General features: G+C 41.7%; 2 protein-coding genes across 4 annotated transcripts; one reads left to right on the top strand and one right to left on the bottom strand.

Annotated features, from left to right (window-relative positions):
- Positions 1–180: 180 nt before the first annotated feature.
- aspm (assembly factor for spindle microtubules) lies at positions 181–17527 on the bottom strand. The gene is made up of 27 exons (XM_088426187.1): positions 17246–17527; positions 16385–16528; positions 14865–16263; positions 14249–14355; positions 14083–14170; positions 13746–13892; positions 13427–13666; positions 13285–13352; positions 12485–12626; positions 12060–12190; positions 11787–11962; positions 11566–11711; positions 10649–10734; positions 10366–10578; positions 10015–10219; positions 9754–9902; positions 9462–9590; positions 9175–9369; positions 4848–8485; positions 3929–4628; positions 3368–3517; positions 3088–3279; positions 2707–2899; positions 1832–1986; positions 732–908; positions 493–653; positions 181–405 (listed from the first exon to the last, which is right to left on the bottom strand). Exons 1-27 carry the CDS (start codon positions 17525–17527, stop codon positions 303–305), a joined length of 9516 nt encoding a protein of 3171 aa, XP_088282313.1. The 3' UTR covers positions 181–302.
- Positions 13855–25162, top strand: depdc1 (DEP domain containing 1). Of its 3 annotated transcripts, XM_088426190.1 has the most exons (15): positions 13855–13906; positions 14580–14680; positions 15036–15125; positions 16408–16499; positions 18994–19259; positions 19324–19468; positions 19604–19713; positions 19792–19922; positions 20519–20566; positions 20723–20860; positions 21119–21961; positions 22740–22912; positions 23035–23211; positions 23339–23545; positions 23710–25162. In XM_088426190.1, exons 5-15 carry the CDS (start codon positions 19027–19029, stop codon positions 23845–23847), a joined length of 2343 nt encoding a protein of 780 aa, XP_088282316.1. In that variant the 5' UTR covers positions 13855–13906; positions 14580–14680; positions 15036–15125; positions 16408–16499; positions 18994–19026; the 3' UTR covers positions 23848–25162. The 3 variants fall into 3 exon arrangements, with proteins under 3 accessions (XP_088282316.1, XP_088282315.1, XP_088282317.1); XM_088426189.1 differs by lacking the exons at positions 13855–13906; positions 14580–14680; positions 15036–15125; positions 16408–16499 and adding an exon at positions 18380–18524; XM_088426191.1 differs by lacking the exons at positions 13855–13906; positions 14580–14680; positions 15036–15125; positions 16408–16499; positions 21119–21961 and adding an exon at positions 18380–18524.
- Positions 25163–26205: the final 1043 nt, after the last annotated feature.

The following is a 26205-nucleotide window of genomic DNA, read 5'->3' as shown; positions in this document are numbered from 1 at the left end:
TATATACATGCACTCATATATACACACGTGTATTCATGTATGTATATACAGTATAAATAAATGTATATACACATGTTCATAAATATACACATGTATACATAGATACATGAATATAACCCCCCCCCAATTCTCAAAGCAAGGATAACCACACAAACAAACAGAGTAAACAGCAGAAATGTTTTATCTGTAAAAACATGTTCACATAAAAAAAACTTTGCGAAACACAAAAACATTACAGGCCCCCGAAATAGTTCAAACAAATCTATACAATACGGGGTGCCGTTGGAACATCTCAAACAAATCTATATAACGATGGAGAGAGTGCTGGCGAGCATCTGAATGGCCTTAAGAGGATCCACCAGATTTTTTAACTTGTCCTTCCTGAGAACCCATTCCGGAGCAAACCTAGGAAAAAACAAAGACTGGCAGTCAGTCACCCGCAAAAAAAATAAAATGGAATATAATCGTTGAACAAATAAATAAATAAAATACCTTGGCGCAGAATGGGATTTCTGCGGTGTAGGAGGCACGTAGAAGCTTCCGTTCATCTTCTGTTTGGTGACGTTTCTTTGTTGGTCCATCTTGTGCTTGCGTAAGCTGAGGCGGTAAATGCTTCGTATCCTATCCAAGAGCTTTGGATTCTTCCTAACCTCCTAGAAAGGAAAAACTAAGATTTGTAAGCATCTTCAAAATACGTCACAGTACTGGAACTGATTTTTTTTATTTTAGACCTCAGCATGGCGTTTGTCTTGCAGGAGCAGGACGAGTAGGAAGCAGGCTTTGGTGAAGATGCCGCCATCTTTGTCGGCGACTTTATCTCCCGCTTTCTCTCTGTATCTCTGGATGAGGTCCACCAAGGTCTCCACAGAGTTCTCCACCAGATACACTGCCTCGATGGTTTTGTGGTACTGGTTGGAGACACGACGAATGGTAGGAGGACATTAGATGTTTTTGCTTGTCCTCGCTGCGCCCGACAGCCATATTGTGCAATACCGACTTTTGAGGGGGTACTAAAATAGGACTAGGGTTTCAAAGTAAGGGTTAAATAAGTGATGGCCACATGAAGCTTCATGAAACACCTAATGCCACAATCCTGGTTTCTAACCTTACTTTGAAACCCTAAACCAATTTTAAAAACCTACTTTGGAACCTTAACTCTAGTTTGAACCTTTACTTTGAAACCCGAGTTTGAACTCCTGACTTAAAACTCGAAACTTTGTTTAAAACCACAATCCTTGTTTCTAACCTTACTTTGAAACACAAAGCGTACTGTAAAACCCTAATCCTGGTTTGGGGACGGCAAAAGAACTTGTATTCTTGTTTGTTCATTACTCATTTAACTTATTTGTGAGTAAAATTTTGGCACTCTAGTGACCTAAATGAAGCCAAGGGAATCCGGTCAGTTTTCAGAATGTCCCCCCCCCCCATAAAATTACTTATACTCGAATAATACATAAAATGTAAACTTCTATTTTTTCACAAGTGTGTCAGAACAGTTACTCAAAAACCCCTAATGAGGGAGACAAAACAACACAAAGATTAAGAAGAATGTTGATCAATTACTCAAAAACGCCTGAAGAGGGAGCCCAAAACAACACAAACACTACCCAACTCTTACAGGCCATGACAAGTTCATTATTGCGGTTGCGGCCCGGTACGGTACGTGGCGTGACCTTCAAAAACAGAGCCATGATTGGTCCGACACCCGAACACTGAGCAAACTGCGACAATATATTTAGATGACAGTTGGCAAAATAGCCGAACCCTGAGGTGGCTTAAAAACGAGCAAATTTTGCTGCCTAATTCATAGTCAAAATAAAACTTATTTTACCTTGGAGAGGTTGAGGAGGATCTGGATGGAGTATGTGATGACGTCCATGCAGGGCAAACTCCTGTTGCACGAGCGAATGAGGGTGAAGATGACAGCGGTGGCGCCGCTCTCCACCATGTGCTCACAGCACACGGGGGACAACCTGGTGGACGCTTCTACAATCCCACACAACAACACAATGTCAATTCGAGTGTGGACTACACTGCTTTCCAATAATTATTTAGTCTCAAGCGCATTTAGGCTAGTCAAGTCAAGTTATTGCTCAGCATTAATTACCGTTTTGTTTAGAACCGTATTTTTCAAAAGTTTTTTCAGCAGGCAAAATCAAGGCACACCAACATCCAAATATTTTTTTTAATTGAAACTCTGTAGCCTATATTCATACTACATAGTGAATCCAATCCAAGTTTTATGAACAGAAATCAAATAAACACAGTTTAAACGGTCCATCAAATGTATTTGTCTTAAATGCCGTGGGCCGCCATAATGTGGATGGCGTGTCGCAAATGGCCCTCAAGCCATATTTTGGACACCGCTGCTTTAAGCTTTTGTCTCAAAGCATTATGCTGCCACCTATTGGTGATGAGATTACAATACATTATTACACTGAAACACACTACATTTATCTAAATTTCATCTGTCACATACACTACAAGTAAAACAAAGTATTGCTGAGATTGAATCTATCTTGCATTTCCTGGCTAAGAGGACCCTGTTCAAAGTGACAAAGAAACCAAAATCGAAAATAAACTTTGTATTACATACAATAAACTAGATGGCAACGATTTACATTTCCAAAGTAAATAAACAGCTGCACAAGTCATTTAATTTGGCTTTTTGTAACTACATTGATTGACAGAATACAATGAACTCACCTAAATTTTTCAGAGCCTCGAGGAGTGAGGAGAAGTGTTTAAATCGGAGGATGCAATCCAAAGCAGTCGAGGTTTTGCACCGCAACGTGTCCTCCTCTCGGGCGCCGGCTGAGACTTTGCGAAGTTTATGTCTTAATTGGATTACTTTGGCGGTGTCGTTTAGTCGCCGGGAGGCGTGTCCTCTCCATAGAGCCTAGGAGAGGAGAGAGGAAAAAAAAACAAACGACATAACTCGAACTTGGCACTCAACGTTTTGATTATAATGAACGTTTTAAATCATTCTTGGCATTTGATGAGTTAGAGACTCAAATTACTACAATTCCCGAAGTCGCAGTGGAAGAATCCGACATCGGCGAAATGAAAAGGGAAATCCTTGCATACCTGAATTTTGACAATGCCCCGTTGAACGCGCTGGTGCCGCCTGAGTAGCAGGAACTTTCGGACCGCGCGTTGGATGACGGACGCAGAATCGTGGCGACGGGCTAACCATTTCCTGACGGCTCTTTGAGCCGTTACCACGTTCCGTCGGTCCGCCAGGTAGCGTTTCCTCTGCAGCCTGGCTCGCACCAGATTCTAAGATGCAGAAGCGCCAAAGGACTCCTTTCATATTCGTCTTCGAGAAACTTCATTGCACAGTATTAAAATATTCATGCTACAGTACTTGTATCATGACGACAGAATGCACGTGTCTCTTAGCGGACTCCAAGGCCCAGTGTGCTCGCAAAGCCCTTTGGATCTTTATGGCGCTGAGGTGTTGGTAGGCTGCGGCAGCAAAACGGAGTCTTCTCTGTGCGTTGGTGGCTTCCACCTCCTTGATTGAACAAACAACAAATCTTGCATGAAAATTTCAACACCATTTTTAAAACAAAATCTAATTCATGATTGGACAATAACAGAAATAAATTGGACTGAATTTCAAATTGGAACGATGTAAATATGAAACACATAGAAATGGTTGGTAAGTAACTTCATTGAGAATGAATGGAGAATTTTTTTTGGGGGGGGGGGTGTTAATTATGGGCAAACTGTATATCCGGCGAATGAGATAAATAATAGCATGTGTGGTGTGAATCTGTTGAATGTGTTGAAGCTGGAATGGTGAAAATTGGTCCAAAAAAGTGGAAGGAGAAGCATGTCAAAAAAGCACGAGAAGCACACAAAAATCCAAAAGCTGAAAGTGTATAATACACCCTTCAGACAATGAAAAAAATGTTAACCATACCTGCTTTCGTAGAATCCAGGCTCTCTCAGAGTAGGATCTGTAGCGTCTCTGAATGACGATCGCTGCCAAGCGCTCGGCCTGGAATCGGACTTTCGCTCGGTGGCATCTGAAAGCGGACTGGATGACAGTTGCAGACACATGCCTTTGTCTGATGGATTTTCTCGTTTTCATTCCCCGGAAAGCAGCTTGTAGACAAATTGCAGCGTTCCGGACTTCTTGATAATGTTTCATCTCAGAGTTCTTCTGTCTCAGGGCTCTAAACCTCTGCTGTAAGACCAAAGCTGCCCAGCGTTGTTTCCTGATCAGCAATTGTTGACTATGCCTCTTGAAATGGGCTTGGATGACAGTTGCTGCTCTGTGCATCTTCGCAATTCTTCTTCTCACCAAACAACCTCTAGAAATGGCCTGCAGACAAATGACTGTGGATCGGACTTCCAGGAAGTGCTCTCTTGCTTTTCTCTTCAGAGTAAAGGCTCTGTAGCGTCGCTGGATGATGGTGGCTGCCAGACGCATGGCCTGGAATCGCACTTTTGTTTGGTGGCATCTGAAAGCAGATTGGATGACCGTTGCAGCCACATGCATTCGTTTCATCAATTTTCTTGTTTTCATTCCCCGGAAAGCAGCTTGTAGACAAATCACAGCGCTCCTGACTTCTTGATAATGGTTGATCTCAAAATTCCTTTGCCTCAGCGCTCGAAACCTTTGCTGTAAAACCAAAGCGGCCCTGTGTTGTCTTCTGAGAAGCGATTGCTCTTTATGTCTCTTGAAACGGGCTTGGATAATCGTCGCTGCTTTGTGCATCACCGCGATTCTTCTTCTCACCAAACAACCTCTGGAAATAGCCTGCAGACTAATGACTGTGGATCTGATCTTCAAAAAGTAGTTCCTTGTTTTTCTCTGAAGAATATAAGCTCTGTACCGACGCTGGACGACGACGGCTGCCAAACGCATGGCCTGGAATCGGACTTTCATTCGGTGACATCTAAAAGCAGACTGAATGACCGTTGCAGCCACGTGCATTCGTTTAATTGATTGCCTTGTTTTCATTCCCCGGAAGGCTGCTTGTAGAGAAATCACAGCATTCCTAACTTCTTGATAACGGTTCATTTCAGAGTTCCTCTGTCTCTGAGCTCTAAACCTTTGCTGTAAAACCAAAGCTGCCCAGTGTTGTTTCCTGATCAGCAATTGTTGATTGTGCCTCCTGAAGTTTGCTTGTATGACAGTTGCAGCTCTGTGCATCTCCACAATTCTTTTTCTCACTAAACAACTTCTAAAAACTGACTGAATATAGATGACAGATGCTCTGACTTTCAGGAAGTTGTCCCTTTCTTTTCTCTGAAGAGTATAAGCTCTGTAGCGTCTCTGGATGATGACGGCTGCCAGACGCATGGCCTGGAATCGGACTTTCACTCTGTGGCATCTGAAAGCAGACTGGATGACCGTTGCAGCCACACGCACTCGTTTAATCGATTGTCTTGTTTTCATTCCCCGGAAGACAGCTTGTAGACAAATCGCAGAGTTCCTGAGTTCTTGATAATGTTTCATCTCAAGATTCCTCTGCCTCAGGGCTCGAAACCTTTGCTGTAAAACCACAGCGGCCCAGTGTTGTTTTCTGAAGAGCGATTGCTGCTTATGTCTCTTGAAACGGGCTTGGATGATAGTTGCCGCTTTGTGCATCTCCGCAATTCTTCTTCTCACCAAACAACCTCTGAAAACGGCCTGCAGACAAATGACTGTGGATCTGGTTTTCAGGAAGTAATCCCTTGCTTTTTTCTGAAGCGCATAAGCTCTGTACCGTCTCTGGATGATGACGGCTGCCAGACGCATGGCCTGGAATCGAACTTTCACTCGGTGGCATCTGAAAGCAGACTGGATGACCGTTGCAGCCACACGCATTCGTTTAATCGATTGTCTTGTTTTCATTCCCCGGAAAGCAGCTTGTAGACAAATCGCAGAGTTCCTGACCTCTTGATAATGTTTCATCTCAAGATTCCTCTGCCTCAGGGCTCGAAACCTTTGCTGTAAAACCACAGCTGCCCGGTGTTGTTTTCTGAAGAGCGATTGCTGCTTATGTCTCTTGAAACGGGCTTGGATGATAGTTGCCGCTTTGTGCATCTCCGCAATTCTTCTTCTCACCAAACACCCTCTAAAAACTGACTGAAGATAGATGACGGAAGCTCTGACTTTCAAGAAGTAGTCCCTTTCCATTTTCTGAAGCACGTAGGCTCGGTAAGCTCTCTGGATGACGATTGTGGACTGACGCGTGTTCTGGAATTTGACCTCTTCCCGGTGCTTCCTGAAAGTAGCCTGGATCAAAGTGGCAGCCCGATGCCAACGAGCGACATCCCTCCTGACCCGAAGTCCTCTGTACGCTGCCTGAATGAAGACGGTAACTTTGCGCACGGTTTGGTAATGTCGCATTTGAGCCTTGGCCGCTACGTTGGCTCGGTACCTGCGTTGGATTGCGAGCACGGCAGACTTTAAGGCAATGTACTTCTTGTATTCACAGCGAGCTCTGAAAGCTCTCTGAATTGCAGCGGCCGCCTGATGCTTTTGTCTGACACGGCGTCTGGCCGCCATTCCCCGAAAAGCGGCTTGCAGGGTAACGGCAGCATGTTTCTTTGCATTTAAGGCCAGTCTCTCCCGTCTCATTTCTTTGTTTGCTTTGTACCGCGCTTGCACAACACCGGCAGCCCGGCGAAGCTTCTCGTAGTAAATCCTCTGCCGATACCTCCGGAAATTCGACTGGATCTTAACTGCAGCGTGACGCTTGATGAGCAACATCTTTCGGATCTTGTATCCTCTGAAGGCGGCTTGGAGACAAATGGCTGCCTTGCGGTTTGACAGATATTGAGCTCGAACTTCTCTCATCAAGATCAAAGCTCTGTAGCGCTGCTGAAAAACCAAAGTTGCCATCTTAACAGCTTGGAATTTCTTCCTCTCCTGGATGGTGAGGAACCGTCTCTGGATGACAGTAGCCGCCCGGTGCATGTGTGCAATCTTCTTCCGGGCACAGTAGCCACGATACGCGGCCTGGATGACCACAGCAGCGGATTTCATGGTTCTGTAAGACTTCAGCTGTTGAATCGTGAGGATTTTAGCCCTGTATCGATTTTGAATAATGACGGCGGCACATTTCAGAGCGAGATAAGCCATACGGACTCTGTACATTCTGAACTGAGCTTGGATGATTGTAATGGCGGCGTTTCTTCTCCTCAGTCCTTTTCTTGTTCTCCAGCTTCTATAGCCTGCCTGAATTTTCAAGGCAGCTTTCTTTTGCTCTTTGTACAGACGCCGCTGTTCTCTGCAGCAGAGGAGAGCTCGATAACGGCTCTGCACGATGATGACGGCGCTTTGAAGGAGAATATACCGTTTTCTAAGGAAATACATCCGAACTGCAGACTGGATGACGGTTGCAGCTTTGTGATTTTTCTTCAGGTCCGCTCTAACTTTCATGCCTTTGAATGCGGCTTGAATCCTAACACAGGCTGCCCTCTTGTGGAGGAATATTTGCCTCGTTTTCCTTCCAACCACATAAGCTCTGTAATGCCGCTGAATGATAGCAGCTGCTGTCTTTTTCGACCTAAACTCCAGTTGTGCTTTGTATCGGCAGTAGTGGGCCCGGATAAGTGTTGCACACTTGTGGTACTTTTCGATTGTGATCCTGTCAGCTCTGCCTCTCCAGCAGGATTGGAATTTGACTGCAGCCTTTTTTAAGGCTTGGAACTCCTCCTTTGTTTTACGGGCTAAAATTGTGGCTCTGTGCTTTTGCTGTATGACAACAGTTGCTTTTCTGAGTGCGAGGTAGCGCCTTCGGGTGGCAAATTTCCTGAAGGCGGCCTGTATCACAGTTGCTGCGGTGTGCCGTTCTTTCAACAAATCCCTGTGTCGTTTTTTACGGAAAGCCAGCTGAAGGGTCCTGGCGGCGCAGCGCATCTTGACAAATATTTGCCTTTCCACATTTCTTTTTGCACAGGCCCTGTACCAGCGTTGGATTACGACTGAGGCGTTTTTCATTGTCCCGGCTCGTTTCCTGACCAGGTACCCTCTGAAGGCGCTCTGAATGACAATAGCGGAGTTGAGTTGTTGTTTTTGTGTCTGAAAGTTGCATCTTTGCACATAACCTCTGTAATGGGCTTGAATGAGTAAGGTGCTTCTTTGGATTTTTCTGTATTGACGCGAGCACCTCAGCATTCTATAGGACGACTGAATCTTTACAGCGGCAGCTGTTCTCTTAGCCGTTTGCTCCTTGTACCATTTCCTGTATGCGCTTTGTATTACTCCGGCAGCCTGGTTCTCCCTTTGAGTCTTGCGGATTTTCCGCAGTCGGTATGCTTTCTGTATGTTCACAACAGCAGCTTTGAGGCAGAGGTAATTCTTGCGTACTTTTCTCCCATGAATCCAAGCTCTTAAATATTTCTGCAAGACGGATGTTGCGCGGATGATTTTGGCAAAGGCAGATGAAGCCCTCTTCATTCGCCACTGTGCTTGGACAACAATGGCGTTGTAGCGGAGTTGTTGGTAAGATCTCCTTACTAAAAACATTCTCCACTGTGCCTGCGTAAACAACACACAAGTACGTAAAAAAGCATTAAAAAAATTTAATGCATGAAAATAGACTTAGTTTATTATTATTATGTTTGCTAGTTTTTAAGAGAATTACGCAATGCTGTAGATTGACTGAATGAGGAGGAACATCTTTTTATTTCCATCCCTTTATTCAACAGTAGCATTTAAAAAAAAATTGAAAGCGTGGAATACGATTCAGCGACTGGTTTGGTCAGAAAATAGGCAAAAATGTTGATCATTGTTTTCTGAAATTTTCTAAAATTATTATTAAATTGTTTGTAAATGTTTCGTTTTGATTCAACTCAATGGTGAAATCAGCAAATGAAGCACTCAAGAAATCTCACTAACTGTACAAAGGCTAAAATTGTGAGATTATGCACAATTTTAGATCTCTATTTAAATGACCGATGATCAAAGATAATTATAGATTGATCGTTGAGTATATAAAATGAAAAACAAATAATACATACAAATATAATTAAAAACAATAAATAATTATTAAAAAAATAATGTTAGTCTTTGCGTAAATTTTAGCTAGCAAAGAATGTGTTAAGTAGTTTATCAAAAATCAGAGTAAATAGTAAATAGCGGTTCATTGTATTTGCAACCAGAATTTTTTTGTTACCGTACGAGTAAAATCATAGGATTCCGAACTAGTTTTAAAACAGTCAATTTACCTGGATGATAGTTGCTGCTCGATTCCATTTGATCTGGAGCTCCGCCTGTTTTTTCACCCGCAGCCTTTTGCGTGTATCAAAGCCTCTCCACGCTGACTGGATGATTATTGATGCCGCATTTTGCTTCTTGGCCCTGCGTCTCTGCAGGAAAAGCCTCACCGCTCCCTGAATTTTAATAGCGGCCGCCGTTTTCTCCTGTCGGAACAAAACGTTCCAAATTACGATTACCTTCAGGGAGACCGATCTCGAACTCGCAACGCCCTCATGACCTCCCGAATGTCACCGACCTTGTAGAGCTGCAAGTCTTTTTTGATTCTGTAACTCCGCCAGGCAGCTTGTATGTGCCGAGCTGCTCTTGTTTCGTTCCGCAGGTCCAAGAGACGAGCGCACAGGAAAGACAGGTACGTAATTACAACCTGTTGAGGAAATACAGATACAGTATGAAGAGAAAAAGTCAAATTTTCTTCCACTTTTAGACGTTTTCATGTCTTGCTGTGGTGACACAAACTCTAACGTTAAATTTATGTATTAATATATAATAACCACAATACTCATTTAAACAATATCTTAAAAATGCACCTTCTCATTGGGGATGGTGTTGGACATGTCAGCTGGGTTGATCATGGCGGGCACTCCACCAAGAAACGCCACTGCATTATTAACCAGCTTGAAATTGCTCCTCTCATTTTCCAGTAGATTTTTAAACTCTGAAGAGGGAGACTCAGGGCCTGTTCCGTTAAAGAACAACAACAAAAACATTCATAAACACATCGCTGACTACAGCCTATCAAATGTATTAATGTCTAATTTTATCGAAGTCTCAATTTAAGCTGCACACACCGCTGGGGTTTTCAGGAGCGCCGTCAAAAGAGTTGTCGGAGTCCATGCCGGAGCAGTTGAGCTCCAGGCGACCCCTCGGCGAGCAATCTACGGTCTGGGTGGTGTTGTGTTGAACGGATTGCTCCGAGATGAGACTGGGATGGTAGTGGTGGATCAGGTAGCAGAAGACACGGCCGTCTGAGAATGTCACCGTGAAGTTCTCCAGCTTGAAGAAGACAAGAGACGTTGTCATTTCGCCAAGGTGACTACAGTTACTATGATCATCTAAAACATTAACAACAGAAAAAAAAAAAAATCAACTTTCAACAAGTTGATACTTAACATTCCAAAAAGAAAATCTCTCCAGCTCACCGTCAGATTATAAAAGTCGCACACGGCTCGGGCCCACTCCATCAGCAGAACCACCTTAGGGCTGCGGTGCTCATAGGGCGTCCTGGTCTTTAGGGCGCTGGGCTCAAGACCCCGACCGGCCCTCACAGAGGCCAACCTCTCTTTTGACCTCAGGCTTCTCCTCAGGAAGACAATCTCCTCCCTCAGTTGATCCTCGTTCAAAATCACCTCCACCTAATCGACAGAGCTTGCTGAAATGACTACAAATCACTTCAACGGGTTGTGCCGTGACTCTAATACAAACCTGGAATGAAAAAATAATTTTCCACAGGAGGCTCAATGTCTTCTCTCTGTGTCCATCCACAATGTCTCTTGAATCTATGATGGAGCCTAAAAATGAAAAGACTCAACGATTATGCCAAATATTGGTTTTTATTGGTAAGAACAAATATTTTGGCTTTTTTTGCAGGGGTGTCAAACATATGGCCCGCAAGATGATTTTGTAATGTTAAGTACCGTATTTTCCGCATAATAAGGCGCACCTAAAAGCCTTAATTTTTTAAAAAAGCTAATGGTGCGCCTTATAATCCGGTGCGCCTTATATATGGATCAATGTTGAGATTGGGATCCGTGGATGAGGAATGAAGTGATAAAGTATGCTTTACCTGTTTCTTTTGTTTGTTTACAGTTGAACAAGGTTGCTCATATTGACATTGACTTATTATGCTATTGAGAGTTTAGAGTTATTATTTGAGTTATTATTACTTTGGGTATTGCTATATTGTGATTGCACTGGAGGAAAAGTTACCTGATGTAAATGTTGCACTCCATGTTATACCTTGCTGTTAAAAGATAAACTGTCACGGAAATACTAGTAAAATACAACATAAGACTGTAGTTTATTCATTTTGGGAATGAATGGAGTTGTCAGAAAACTGGTTTGTAATCTACTAACAAAGTTTGACGGCTTCTATTGTTGCGCCTTATAATGCGGTGCGCTTTATATACGGAAAAGTTTTAAAATATGTCATTAATTGAGGGTGCGCCTTATAATCCGGTGCGGAAAATACGGTATATAAATGAGCAGACTTTTTTCAATAAATGAAACATTTGAAATGTTTTAAGAATAATAATAACGTTATTGCTTTGCTCAGTAGAAAAGCCTTGGACAACCATGACCTTATAATTGATGACAATTTTTGGATAAACAATCACAGCTACCATGTTCATCCCGAAGGTCGACTCCTCTGATTTTGAGGACTTGTAAGGCAATATCTATGTTGTGGATTTTTTGCAGGCGACTGATCGCCGGCAGTCGCAGCTTTGCTGACAAACCCCAGTGCTTTATGAGGAGCTCCATGACTCTCCTAGAAAGGTAAATAAAGAGCCGACGATGAGCAATCAAACCGGACCGAGTGTGGCGTTTAAATTCTGTCACTTACACTAGTCGAATTCCGCATTTCAAGTCAAGCGCCAAATTGGTCACGGCGTAGTTGAATTCGTCAAGTGGAGTTTGAACGTGAGTGACCGGTAATCCAAGGTAGCCGAGATGCCGAGGGAGAATCCCTTCCCCGCTTAGGAAGTCCCTTGAGAAGGCCAGCAACAAGTCTTTAGTTGTCTGTGGGGGGATAGCAACAGTTTATGAACATTAAAACCTCAGCTTAAATATTTAATAAACAAGTGAAATTATTTTAAGAAGCAATATTGGCTTTTACCTTGAACTCCGCGTCAACGCAGAAGAGACATGGGTCATGCTCAATCAGCCGAGAAGCTTTGGCTTTGTCCAGGAAACACACCAGTAAGAGCAGCTTCTTTAGAGTGAAGCGCGACAGCGCCTCCTCGTGGCCTGAACGTGTATGATAAACAGCAGCACTGTTTGAGAGTACTGTATGTTCGAAATGTGTTCAGAGCATTGGCAAAAAAAAAAAAAAAAAAAATCAAAGCATGTTGTTTGAAAATGTATTCATTAATTGTATTTATAATTATTTATTTATTAGATTGAACTACTATTGATAGGTATTTCCCAGAAAAAACAAAACAATATATATCTCGAATAATAACCTTCAAATCTATTCCACTTTGGCTCATGAGAAGGCAATAACATTTACATTGTTTCTATATGAAGTAATGAAAGTATTACCATCTTTGTAGAGATGTGGGACTTTGTGATGTCGGAACTCGGCTGCGATGTCGGGATTCCATAGGAGGCGCTGGAGGATGAACATAGCCAGACCCATTGCATCGCTGTTGCTCTCCAGCGAGATCATCTCCCCAAAGATCGTCTAAGCATGAAGACAGGTTTGTGTTCATTATTGACTTGAACAGTAGTGGCATGCATCCACTAGATGGAGCCGCACTTAAGGGAATGTCAACAAAACAATCAGATGAGTCAGTCAAACATTTCAATGAGAAATTAGACAATAAGAATAGAGTTTTGGAAAGAACTGAAAAATGTGGGGAAAAAAATATACTGTTCAAATCAAAGCCAAAACCAAGAGTTTAAAAAGGATATAATTATGGTTCAATTAAATAATAAACCAACATTTTTTAATTAAAACATTAAAATATATAGTTTTGTTGTTTTGAAAACAGCTTCTTTCTTTCATAAAATCGCTTTTTTTGACAAAAATAAATCTGTTTTTTGCGCCTTGTCCCCATAAAAATTGCTTCAAAATTGGAGCATGAAATTGTCAAAAAGGATGTTATAAACAATACGTTTATAACTGCAACGAAGAGATAAAAATTGAAGAATTTACATGGCAATCAAGTTATTTTTTCATCCCCCCCCCCCCCCCAAAATGAAAACCTGCGGTGTAAGCACTGTAAAAGGCACATTGGATTATAAGGCCACTTTTGAGAAAATTTAAGGTTTTTAGGTGTACCTTATAGCGCGGAAAATACGGTAATACAATAATAGATTAATATAAATAACAGACATACCTCAAGGCCAATCCTTAACCACAGAGGATTGTAGGAAAGAAGCCAGTTGAGGACTTTTTGACGCTCGCCTGAAAAATGACAAAAACGATCAAAAACCAATACATTTCAAGATGCGATTTCAAATCCCACGTTAAACGTATACCAATATCTTTCCAAAGATGGCGGTCTTTGCGGACCAGCAGCCTCCTGGCCTCCACTTCAACTTCCAACCTCTTAATAGCCTTCACCATGTCGTCGGAGGTGAAGAGCTGACAGGCAGCCCGGCGGAGGCGGTTTAGCTTGCGGCGGGCCGTGTACGTGCTAAAAGACACCTCTTCCTTGGTGGGGGCTTTGGGGATGCTGAATTTGTCGCCGCACCCCATCGTCAAAGGCGCAGCGCTCACTGTGCGATGACAAAAATAAAATAAAATGACATAACGCGTTTATATCGCCACAAGGGGGATACCTTCAACGGATGCCACCTTTGGTCGTTTCTGTCTTGACTTTAAAATCATCCGGAGTCAGGACATAGTTGAGCCACCATGTGAAAGCCCTCTCCTGCTTCTCGATCCATCGCTCGTCGTAGAACATATTCTTGGCGGCAAAAGGAAGCGGGTGCCTCGGTATGGCTTGGGGAAAGCACGTAAGAGCATTTCTTTAATCACATAGGGACATCGCGAATGACCGTATTCCCCCAAATATCGGACGCGTTCTAAATTTGAGGGTCAAATTCCGGTATTTCGATGTTACCGTGGCGAAAATGTAAAAACATAAGCAAGATTTGAGGAATTACGGTAAAGAATTAGGGGGGGGGAATACCTGTCAGGGTCGGTTTGAGAAAAATCAACTTTGACTGTGCCACTGGAGTCATCTTTACGCTCTTGACACCATCTGCTCTGGAGGATTTCTGTGAGACTGGGGGAGATTAAAAAAAAAAAAAGTGGGATTTTGAGGATCATCATGTGGAATGACAAATAAAAGCTACGGATGATGTTGTACCTCGTCGAGGGAGTTTGGCATTTGGAGGCTTTGTCTGAGCTGTAACTGAAGACCTGATGGTCTTTACAGATGTTTTCATGGGATGCAGAGAACCTATGTAGATAATAAAGACCATTTGAAATTCAAATTTGAGAATTAGCACAAATGAGGGGTGCATATTTTTGAACACTTGCTGTTCATAATCCACAAAAGCAAAATCCCGCATATAATTTAAAATGCATTACTGCAAATTTCGGACTATAAGCCGCTACTTTTTCCTCACATTTTAAACCCTGCGGCTTATAGTCCAGTGGGTCTTATCTGCATTTTTTTTACAGGCCACCAGGGGGCAGCCTACAGATAAACAAAAGACAGAGGAAGACTTGAAGTATCGATATTGAACAGTTATTTACTCGCCACCAGGGGGCCCTCTCCTATGGTAAACACAATCATGCAAATTACAGTTGTGTTAGTGCGGTATTCTAACAATCTGATCGTGTAGGTGTAGAAAACACGCCCATGATAAAAATGAGTTTGACACCCCTGTAATAGACTTAAAACGGGTGTCCATTTTAGTGGACACAATCGGATAGCGTGCGTCTCAAGAGGTTATTGCAAATTACCTCTCGATTTGACTGAATCCCTCAGAGATGTACTCCTCTCCCGCGTTGATTTCATGGGCTCACTTTTCCGAGCCATCGTTTTGGTCTTCTTAACCATTTCGTTTTTGCCGCCGTCGCCAATCTTCAGGACACCTTTCAAATACTCTTCGCTCTTCCTCTTTCTGCTCTTAGACACGATGTGAACTGGGAAGAAATCCTCCTGGGTGGACAGATTAGCTGAGACCAGCTGATGAAGAATGTTTGGGTCCTGGACTGGTTCTGGTAGGTGATAATTTAATATGTTGCTGCAGTGAAGTGGAGAAGACTGGCCCAGGGGTAACGGCGAGGACATTGTGAATGTCGTGGGAGGGATATTGTGGGCTGGGGAAGTGAGTGAGAAGGAGACACTTAGGTGAGCTTGGGGTAAATTATTGGACAATTGAGCCTCATAAAGTCCTGGTGTTAGTCGCTCATCAAATTTTTGGACTGTTTCTCTGTCCGTATTTGAGGACGCATCTCCTTCAGATCCCTCGGACGTTGTTGGCTCTGATTCTATTACAGGGAGGTGCGGGGTCCCTGGTCCAGACTCACACTGGCTGCTGCTTTCTGACAACTCGAGTGTATTATCCATGAGACGCCGCCTTGACTTCTTTATCTTTCGTCCGCTTTGGCAATTTATCACCGGAGCTTTAATTTTAATCACGGTTTCTCGGTTAAAAGACACTATTTTTGGTCTTACTTGATTTTCAGACTTTTTGCTGACAAAGAAAGTGAGTCTTGGCTCTGTGGAGTCCGACAGTTCCGTGCTATCAGGATGGGTTTTGAAACGCTCATGATCCTCACTCTTGAATTCCAGGGAGTCGGAAAAGCCGCCGCTAGAATTGCTGTCTTTAGGACTGAGAGCGAGGTCGGATTGAATGAGAGCCAGTGCATCAGACAGAGACATCGGCGGGCCCCTGGGGACAGTGTCGGGGGTCGCAAGAGCTGCGTGTTGCCCCGGCTGAATGTGAGGCATGAACTTTTTCAACTTCTCCGGTGTCCCAACGGGTGACAGTGTCTTATTAAGGAATTTAGTCAGCTCTTTGTTTTCAAGCTTCCCGGCCATAGAACCAAAGGTACCTTTCACCTCTTTCTCATTTGTCACTACCACAAGAAAAGGGTGCCTCTGGACATGGAACACGTTCTCTTGGTCCACCAAAGACCTTTGGTTTGGAACGGGATTCAAAGCCTTGTATTGCTCTGATTTTAGAGAGTGATCCTCGAAGCAATCATTGCGGGAAGCAAGAGGATTGCGGAGCTGATCCCGTTTATTCAGTGCTTTGTTGGCGGCCATCTTTCTTGGGGGCGCTGTCCTCTTTCCCCTGTAGGGAGATCTTTTTTCACCTCCCCTTTTGTTTTTAATCGTATCCCATAAGCTCCTCTAAAAAAATAAGAATAATATGTGGTTAACCATCAAGTAGAAATAATCAGTATCACAAAGGAAGCCCCAAAATTAGCAGTAAGTAACAAAACTGCAGATCTATTAGTGCATTTTTAATTACCTTTTTCTTTTGGGGGGCTTCAGCTTTCCCCAGCAAAACTGCCTGATGCTTGAGGACCCCATTGGCATTGAAGACGATCAACTCTCTTATTCCACCCTCTTCTGTTGGAGTCCAGGTGAGGGTCAGGATCAAATAGCCTTGGGGCTACAAACACATTCAGAAATTAGTCAACCACAGGCAATCCGAACAAGAATGTAATTAAAAAACCAACAAACAAAAAAAAAAACAACTCTAAAATACCCCCGTGATTGTTGGCAATCATTTTACGACAGACTACCTGCTGGAGAAACTGGGACTGTCACTGCCAAATAGTTTTCAAGGAGATTATTTCATTTAGTAATTAATTAATCTGTTAAAATTTCAATATGCATTTGTGTGTATAGCAAAGCATTTTCCCAATTACAGCTTATTACCCCATTACTCGTATTTAGTATTGTTCAGTGGACAAAAACAACATCTGAATAACAATTAAGCGACATCAAGAGAGGGATTGATGATGTACTCACCAAACCTGTCAAAACTGAGTTCCTGGTTCGATCACCCTTTTTAAATAGTAATAAAATGTATGATAATGTCTTATTTTGGTCAACCATAAATAAAATAATTTGTCTGCTTTTATCAAAGACATCGAAGAACACTTAAATTACAATTTTAAATTAGAGAACAGCACTGAAATATTTCCTCCGTTATTAAAATAGTCGATTTATTTGATAATCGATTAATTTCGACAGCTCCGGGCACAACACATGCACCACTACAAAAAAAAAATGGAAAATAAAATTACTTCAGGTCGTCATAACCATAGTGAAACGTTTCTTAAACATTTTAGAATTACACGTACAGTTAGGAGTGATAACGTACCTTAATCGTGAACGTTTTGTTGTCCACACAAAATCCTTTGCTTGATGGGATCTTGTCAACAGTCACTACAGCTTCTGTAGCATCCGTCGGATTTTCAATGCGCAGAACTGTCGACTTGGAGGTTCCGATCTTCACGGTCCCAAATGAGACAAAAGGAGCCTTCGAAAACAGAACCAGACTCAAAACAGGAACGTCGTTTTCTTTTTCATTGTCGCCATTTCTCGTTGGACTGAATTCCATAAACCCTCCCCGAGCAGAGGGTACCGCTACAGTTCCAGACATTTTCAATAACAAATCGCAACCGTAGTACGAAACTACATTCTCTCCTTTTTGCAAGTTAAGGGAAAAAAAGCTCTAAATTGATGTAGTTATAAACGACCAATCGACCTCACTAGCGAAACCAAACGTTTCAAAACACAGCGATCACTTGAATACAGTTCTAAGTTTTAAATTCACCCATGTGTTCAAGCAGCCAATGATAAGCGAGGATGGCCGCCCTTTCCTCCAATAGGAATCGACTTCCTCTTAAATCGAATTATGCGTACAGCAATTCGCCAATTAAGTGGCAGTATGGTCTACACCCGCCCTCCCTCAAACTGCGTATAACCAATGTTTAAAAGATAATAATTATCAAAATAATCGATGGAACATTCCCTGACCCCAAACATATTTTTTTTCGGGAGGGATAAAACAGCGTATTGCATTCACGAGTATTTTGAATAGTGTTATTTTTTCAAACGTTCAAGGCATTTGACAACACGTGTGGATACATAAATTGGAAAATATTTACTCTTAAATATTCATTTTTTTTTTTACCACGACGAAGGGTTGGCGTAACATATTCTCACTTAGTTCCCATTGCGTAAATTTAAACGTGATCATGTCCGAATGAAAATCAGCTTATGGACGTGTTATTCTTGTTGGAAAATGTTTTAAAGAGATAAAATCAATTTTAAACTGTAGATGTCTCGAAATCGGGCTTTTCAAAAACAAGCAAATACAGTACTTTACATGTATTTGTATGGTTACGTCACTTCCTCGACTTGAACACGTGATTACATAATTGTCCAATCCTGTGGAAGAAACTCAGGGCTCGTAATTTTGAACGCACGGCTGGAAGTGAAGAATAGCGTTGTTGTTGAGACTCACTAACTAATCGCTTACTTAGTAATGGATACGAATGGTCAGTTTTAGGATTAAATTAACCGGTTATGTGATTTGGGGCTAAAACATGAATTCACACGTCATCACCCCTGGGCCGTACCGAGCTACAAAGTTGGTAAGTTTATGTTAACAAGTTAAATGCTTGAAGGCAAACGGCAAAAGACACTTACGTCAGTTTTGTAGTAAATGCATTTCCCGTCGTATTTAATGGACATTTTTGAATTTACATTACGTATTGACGATCGAACTAATGTGAATTAAGATTTCGAAAAGTTATAAACTCACGAAAACTATCTATTTGAATGTATCAATTTGTTTGTTGGAAATGTCCTACCCCCCTGCGCCGATGTATTTTACGATACAGTGACTGTAATTTAACACTTTAAGCTTTAATTTTACACAAAATATCTGCTACAATTCAATGTTAATTTATCAATACGTTTTTAATAAATAATCAATGTCATTTCAAGCAGTCCCCTATGTAGAATGCAATTGTCTAACAAAAATGCAAGTTTGCACAGATTTCATAGAAACAGACGAATTTGATCAAACTGACTCTGTCAAAATGTCTTGTTTGGTCCTAGTGGAATGAGATCACTCGTCTTTTCCGGGCTGGTATGCCCCTGAAGAAGCACCGGCAGAACTTGCGGAATTACAGTTCCTGCTTCACGGCGCTGGCTGCTGTGGACTGGCTGCACCAAATGCTCTGTAGTAACAGCAACTTTGGCCCCGATGTCACCCGACAGCAGACAGTCCAGCTCCTCAAGAAGTTTCTGAAGAACCATGTGATAGAAGACGTGAAGGGCCGTTGGGGCACAGAGGATCTGGAGGACAACAACACACTTTATAGGTAACACTTAGCTTAAATTACTCTTTGTTTTTATTTTCTTTTTATGTACTTTGCTTTTTCGTAGGTTCCCATCCACATCTCCTCTGAAGCCCATCCCGTGTCCGCCCGCGTCCTCAGCTTCCAAAGCCATTAAGAAAAGACCTTCTCTTCGAGACAAAGAAGGTTTCTTCAGGTTTAAAAGTGTCAAGAAAAATGAGCAGGAGACTGAGGTAAGCTAAACTCATATAAAAAACGTTCCTTATGCCAAGGGTTTGCTATTTATACATGCAACACAAGCAATTAGTCAAAGTTTTAGTTCATCATTCAGAATAGTTAAAATCATGATTATTATTTGTCTCGTTCAGGCAAACCAAGCAGAAGAAGAGGACAAAGATCTAGCAGAGCAGCATGTACTTAGACGAGAGCTGACTAGAGATGACGAATGGAATATTTGGAGAGATACCACACTGACACAGTAAAAAAACAAAACAAAAAATGTCACACGATCGATGAAGACTGGAACACTTGAGGAATTTTTTTTCTGTTGTTTCAGCCTGCAGAAGATTCTAGGTGTTGCATCTCTTGATGAAGTGTTAGACCAGCGTTCCGTAAACCCTCACAACATCATCCATAACATGACTAAAGTTAACAAGCATGGTGTGGTCACCCTGGATGACAAGACCAGTAGGTTGATTATGATTATGATTATGATTATGATGACGTTTTTTTTTTCCTTATTTTTTATCCTGATGATTTTATGTCCCATCGTCAATAGCACAATTTTTGTTTTTATAGGTGCACAGTGTTTACACATATGACGTCATATGACATGAAATGTGTCTTTTAGATCAGTGTTTCTCACGCTTTTATAGACAGTGTACCCCCTGTGATATTAAATTCCTGCAAAATACCCTCTAACCAACGCAAAGCAGTTTTGAATAAAAATAAAAAAAAACTGAGCATAATAACATTCACGTTTAAGTAATTAAAATATAATTCGTGGATTAAATTGGCTGATACCTGCAGAAACTCTCATAAAATCAAATGCAATGGTTTTTAACAGTGACAGGAACAGTACATTCACCTTTTCAAATTAAGAGCAAATGAATTAAACCATGAAACAATGTATTGCTTACTAATTGTATTATAGGGACTCATTTGCAATGCTTTGCGCTGGTGCAAATATTTCACAAGAGGTACATCATCCAAAAAAAATTCTAAGTACCGTTTTAGATTATATGAACTGATAATCTTTTTTTTTTTTTTTTTTTTTTAAACAGGTGACCTCCCGCATTGGGTTTTATCAGCTATGAAGAGTTTGGCCAACTGTGAGTAACAGCAACATTATGATCACTTACATGCCATTTATCCTGTTTTATGCTCATTTATTTCATTGTTTTTACTTTAACACAGCAATTTTGTGTTTATTAAATGCCCTTGAAGCATGGCAATCGAATGAAGAGCAATTTTATGTTGACTTCCAGGGCCAAAATATGACAGCGCGCAGCCGTCCTATCCGGGTTTTGAACGGGATGTTTTCAAAACGGTGTCGGATTACTTCTACAGCCTCCCACAGCCGTTACTCACCTATGAGTTGTATGAACTATTTATCAACGTTCTGGGTAGGTAACTGTTCTCATTAGTTCTTATCTATGACGATGAACTCACGATGCTGTGTTCTGACTGACTATCAGGTTTTGGTTCTCTGTGTGGAAAGCTAACATTGTTATTAGCATCTGCGCTTTCCCTACGTTCTTGCTGTGATGTCTTTTGTTCTACGTACGGTTGATTGTTTGACTAACTGAAGCTTCTCTTACTGTCCGCTTGCACTGACTCTCTGCCCGCAACACCGCACCTTCTCTGTCGGCCTTGTTGTCTAGTCTACTGTGGCTATGTCGCAGCGCCCAGCGCACACCAACGTGGCAAGCGCAAGAAGCAGGACCTCCCCTCAGTTCCTCCTCCGGCCAAATCGTCCTTCCGCTCCACAGAATGTCTCCTCCTGTCACTGCTTCGACAGGGAACATGCGACGAGACCGAATCCCCCATGGGTGAAGTTCTGGGCGGAAAAGTCCGGTCCCACCTGGCGGCGCTGAGACAAGGCCCCCAAAGTGGACAGTTGGGGGGAAGCTACGTGAGCCTCAATACCGCCGGCTCCTCCTTGAGGTGCCAAACCAGAAGCTCCTCGCTGGAGACCATCCTAGATGACTCCGCCCCTCTCAGCAGGCAGCAGATGTTCTTCTCCAATGACAGCTTGGCCTCCTTCTCAAGCAGCTGTCGGACTACTCGGGGTTATCCAAAACCGTCTGTAATCCCGCCACACAGTTTCGCCGTACACACTTTGCGACCGAGGAGTGTGGGTAGCTGCCTGGACATCGTTGTGGAGACCGACGAAGAATCCTTTAAGCGGCAAAGCCGGGCTGCCAGCTGCCTGAATGTCAACGCGTCAGAGGACTCCCATCGCGTTGCCACGCCCCTTTTTTTCTCTCAACCTCACTCCAGCTTCTCTCCACCTTCTGCAAACAAAGCGACCTCACCTCACGCCACCTCACAACCTAGCGGGTCCCGACTGGCTTCCAGTACGTCCAACCTTCGGGCCCTGCCGGCGCCTGCAGTTGTCCGCCGCTGCCTGAGCTCTCTGGATGTGTCCAAAATGCCTCGGCCCGCTTCAATGTCCAAACCGTCTGTCTTTGTGACGCAGAACTCCCAAGCAAAATCTCAGCACAGTAAGACCTCACCATTTCACCCTCTTGTCTGTGTGTCTGCGAAACTAACACCATCTAACATCTCATACTAGCTAGTCATGGACGGAATGCAACTCTTGCTCATCTCATGGTAAAAACCTTGCTTTAATAAAAGAGATAGACTGATAGGTTTAATTTTTTTTCTCCTCATGGCTGGCACAGATTGTAAGTAATCAACGAGGCCAATAACCAATATTTGAACCCGATATTCCATTATTTTTCAGTAAAATCGAAAATATTGTCGAATATTATCGAAAAATGTTTAATAACTTTTCAGAGTTGTATAATGTAGATTTTTTAAAGACCGATTTAATATCAATTTTAAGTGTTTCTAATATCACCAGAAGCTCCAAAAATGTAACTGAAAATATTAAATAAACAGTCCCCTTAAGTTCACACAATTTTGAATGTATTTAATATATATCAGCTTTTTGAAGAGCCAGTGTTCAATTAAATACCAATAATTCATTCATTAACTCTTCCAGTTTTTAGTTTCTGGTCGTAAAAGGTCAACAAACAGTCAGCCGATACTAGTATTGTGAGTATAGATACTTAATTTAATATTCATAGCTTGGTCATTTCGTAAACCATCCATTTAGCATTCCTTCCGCTTTGATTTCACCATTTAGCTGATTTTCAACTGCTCTATTTTGAAAATAACAAATAAATCCAGTTAATTGGATTTATTTCCCAGCCCTTCTTGCGATCCATCCAAAAATTCAAGTCTATCTAACGCCAGAGATTTCTCTTTGTGTTTTAGGGCTTCTCCAGCCTCAGAGCGAGCGCGTGGCTATTGAGGCCCTTCAGTTGTGCACCCTCCTCCTCCCGCCCGCCTCACGCAGGAAGTTGCAGCTCCTCATGAGAATGATGTCGCGCATCAGCCAGAATGTGGACATGCCCCGCCTCCACCCTGCCATCGGCACCCGAACACTGGTGAGACACTACCAGCACAATAAGAATGGATTTTTCACTTGTATTCTTGAGAACTTTTACGTTTATAGCCGTCGATGGTAGTGAACGAGTGCGAGTTGTTGTTTTTTTTTTTCTCTCTCTAGATGGTCCACACATTTTCAGGCTGCGTCCTGGGCAGCGCCGAAGAGTGTGACTTGGATGAGCTCTTAGCGACCAGATTGGTTTCCTTCTTAATGGACCATCAGCAAAGCATTCTGGCAGTTCCCGAGTATCTGCTCAATGCCATCAACGATCATGTCCAGTATTTGCGTACAGCGCAGGTACACGCCCTTTAAAAGTATCTGCGCAGAATATACACGCTTTGGTTTCATGTCTCCATCAATCAAACCCAATTTATGCTAGCAAAATTGTGGATGTAGGATGAAGGCCATTTTTCTTCCCGTGCAGGTACCGATGGAGGACGTCGCTAACCATAACGAGGGCGAGCCGGTGTTAGCCCCGCTGCCAATGCATACCTTCTGCAATCAAATTAGCGGTGCCGAATTTGAGCAGCAGAAGTTGGCATGTTCCCAGAAGGCCATGGAGGACTTACTGGAGATGCTGGTGACAGACCAAAACATGACAGAGAAGGATAGACGCAAAAGGTTGAAGCAGGTAAATATTGTTGAACATTTAATAAATAACACACAAGGAAGGAAGACAATAGAGTTTAGATTAGTTTTGCTCGCGAGGAGAACGAACAGAGATGTGTACAGTTAAATAAAATCACACATGTTCCTGTACTTCCCATCATCAATTTATTCGAGTGTGTTGCTCAGTTTCAGAAGCAGTACCCTGACATCTACAGTCAACGTTTCCCCGCCACGCAAAAACCCAACAAGACGGACAACAAGCCAAAGATAAAAGCGCCCCTGCTCATCAGGAAGACCACCAAAGCGTTCGGTCTGAGGAACTAAAATGGCGGCAACGTTGGCTGCACTGTAACTGCACTCACACTGGTACCCCTGCGACAATATGTTACAATGGAAACTGTTAATCCTGCTTTTTCGTGCATTTGGAACAGAGCTGGGAGATATGAAGGCAAGTTGGCAAATGTTTTTGTTTTCGCGCAGCTTTATGTCTAACTAAACAGATAGTAAACTTATTTAGCCATTTTCTGCAGTAAAAAGTTCATATTTTGTTTAAAATTCCTTTGACGACGACGAATTTTCTTTCAAAAACACGTTGTTTTTTTCGCCCCTTGTCGTCGACTGGAAATGACATCACATGACCGTTGTGATGTCATTTTCAGTTGCCGGCTAGTGGCAAAAATGAAGAAATGTTAATTGTAATCAATGAGTCCAAATTCATTTGACGACGATGATTTTTCTTTCAAAAACACTTTTTTTTCGCCCCTTGTCGTCGACTGGAAATGACATCACATGACCGTTGTGATGTCATTTTCAGTTGACGGCTAGTGGCAAAAATGAAGAAATGTTAATTGTAATCAATGAGTCCAAATTCATTTGACGACGATGCTTTTTCTTTCAAAAACACTTTTTTTTCGCCCCTTGTCGTCGACTGGAAATGACATCACATGACCGTTGTGATGTCATTTTCAGTTGCCGGCTAGTGGCAAAAATGTTAATAGTAATCAATGAGTCAAATTAATATTAGACAAAGTAGGAAGTTCTTCTTGCTGAAAAAGTCCAAAGAAGTGGACTATAACTTCAAACAATGCAGGTAATCGATGCGTGTATGGACGTTTATTTGGGAGTTAAATGTTCTTTATTTAAATGAATGGTGCTAATATTATGTCCTTTATTTTTTTTTTTTTTTAAGCGAGAGTTTGACAACATTTTCTGAAACTGACCAATTCCAAATATTCATTTGCATGCGTCCGATTGCGTTTAGGACTTTCCATCGCAAAGCTTGAAACGGTTTTAAGCTTTATGTTTTTGCAGTATGCTTTTTGGTGCGTTATTATAGTTATAGTTATTTTTTTGGATATAATATATAATAAGGCAGAACATTGTAGGTTTAAGCATTAAAAATAATAAAGTAGCCCCTTTTTAGTGTTTTATTAGACGCCCGCTTTTTTGGGCTATACAGTGAAAGTCTAAAACGTAACCTTAGTTTCAAATTTATTGATAGGGTATTTATTGGTCCTAGGCTCCATGAAGTATTATTTTACTTTATTTTGAAAATCTGTATGCAATGCTTATGAAGCTCTTCGCAGTTGTACTTGTTCAACTATGCAAATTCCAGGGAAATAAACACATTCAACTGTTACTTGTCTTTTGTGTTTTTTTTTTTTTTTTACAAGTTTAGAAGCGGATACCTGTCTAAACCGGTCAGAGTCACAAAAAAAAAAAAAAGACGACTTAAACCGGAATACTCTTTGATTTTTGTGGAGAAGCCTCTCGAAGTATTTCATTTAGCAAAATAGAAAATATTGGAGATTGTGTGAACATCTGTTTTACTTTTGAATCATCTGCTACAAAATTGCCTTTGTAATGACAACTATAACAACTTTACGGTAAGGTTTCAATTAATTTGCTCTCAAAATGAAAAGAAAAATGTAGTGTTCCAGACCCTCATTAAATTTGATTTAAAATGAACAAAATAAAGGCAAAAAACTTCTTGCAAATGATTCACCATGAGTTGCTTCACGTTCCAATTAATTTGCTCTTAAATTGATAAGAAAATGTTTATATCCTGCCCCTGCATAAAAAAACATTGTATTATATAACATAAAAGCATACATCTTGCACCTAAGTCACTCTAACATAATTTCAGGATTTTCTTCATGTTCCGGTTAATTTGCTCTTAAATTATTAAGACATTTATTGTTCTTGCCCCTGCATTAACAAAACATTGGATTAGATAACGAAATAAAGGCATACAACATCTTGCAAATGTGTCACTGAATTTTGCAAAATGTTGCTTTGTGTTCCAATTACTTTGCTCTTAACTTGAAACGCAAGTTACTCCTTTCACGGCATGAAATTAAAGCTTAACAAAATATTTAGTAATGTTCTAATTCATGTGCTCTTAATTTAAAAACTCTTTTTGTCACAGCATTTAATGAGATTAGTAATAGTATTATGTATTAATAAGATAACAATGATAAATAATGGCCATGAGTTGTTTGGGTAGAAACTTCATTTAGCTATGTTTCACTCAAACAGGAAAATTTCCCTTTGCAACCATGGCAAGTAACCCATCAAAACATCTTCCCACTTCGAGTTTCTCCAAGCTGTCTGGAACTAATTAGAACACATTCTTTCACACGCGCAACCGCAAACTGGCAAAAAGCGAGCCCAGGTCCTTGC

The sequence above is a fragment of the Hippichthys cyanospilos genome, chromosome 10 (genome assembly GCF_059441005.1).
Source record: "Hippichthys cyanospilos isolate Australia breed blue-spotted pipefish chromosome 10, RoL_Hcya_1.0, whole genome shotgun sequence".
NCBI lineage: Eukaryota > Metazoa > Chordata > Actinopteri > Syngnathiformes > Syngnathidae > Hippichthys > Hippichthys cyanospilos.
This window is presented reverse-complemented; position numbering and strand designations above follow the sequence as displayed.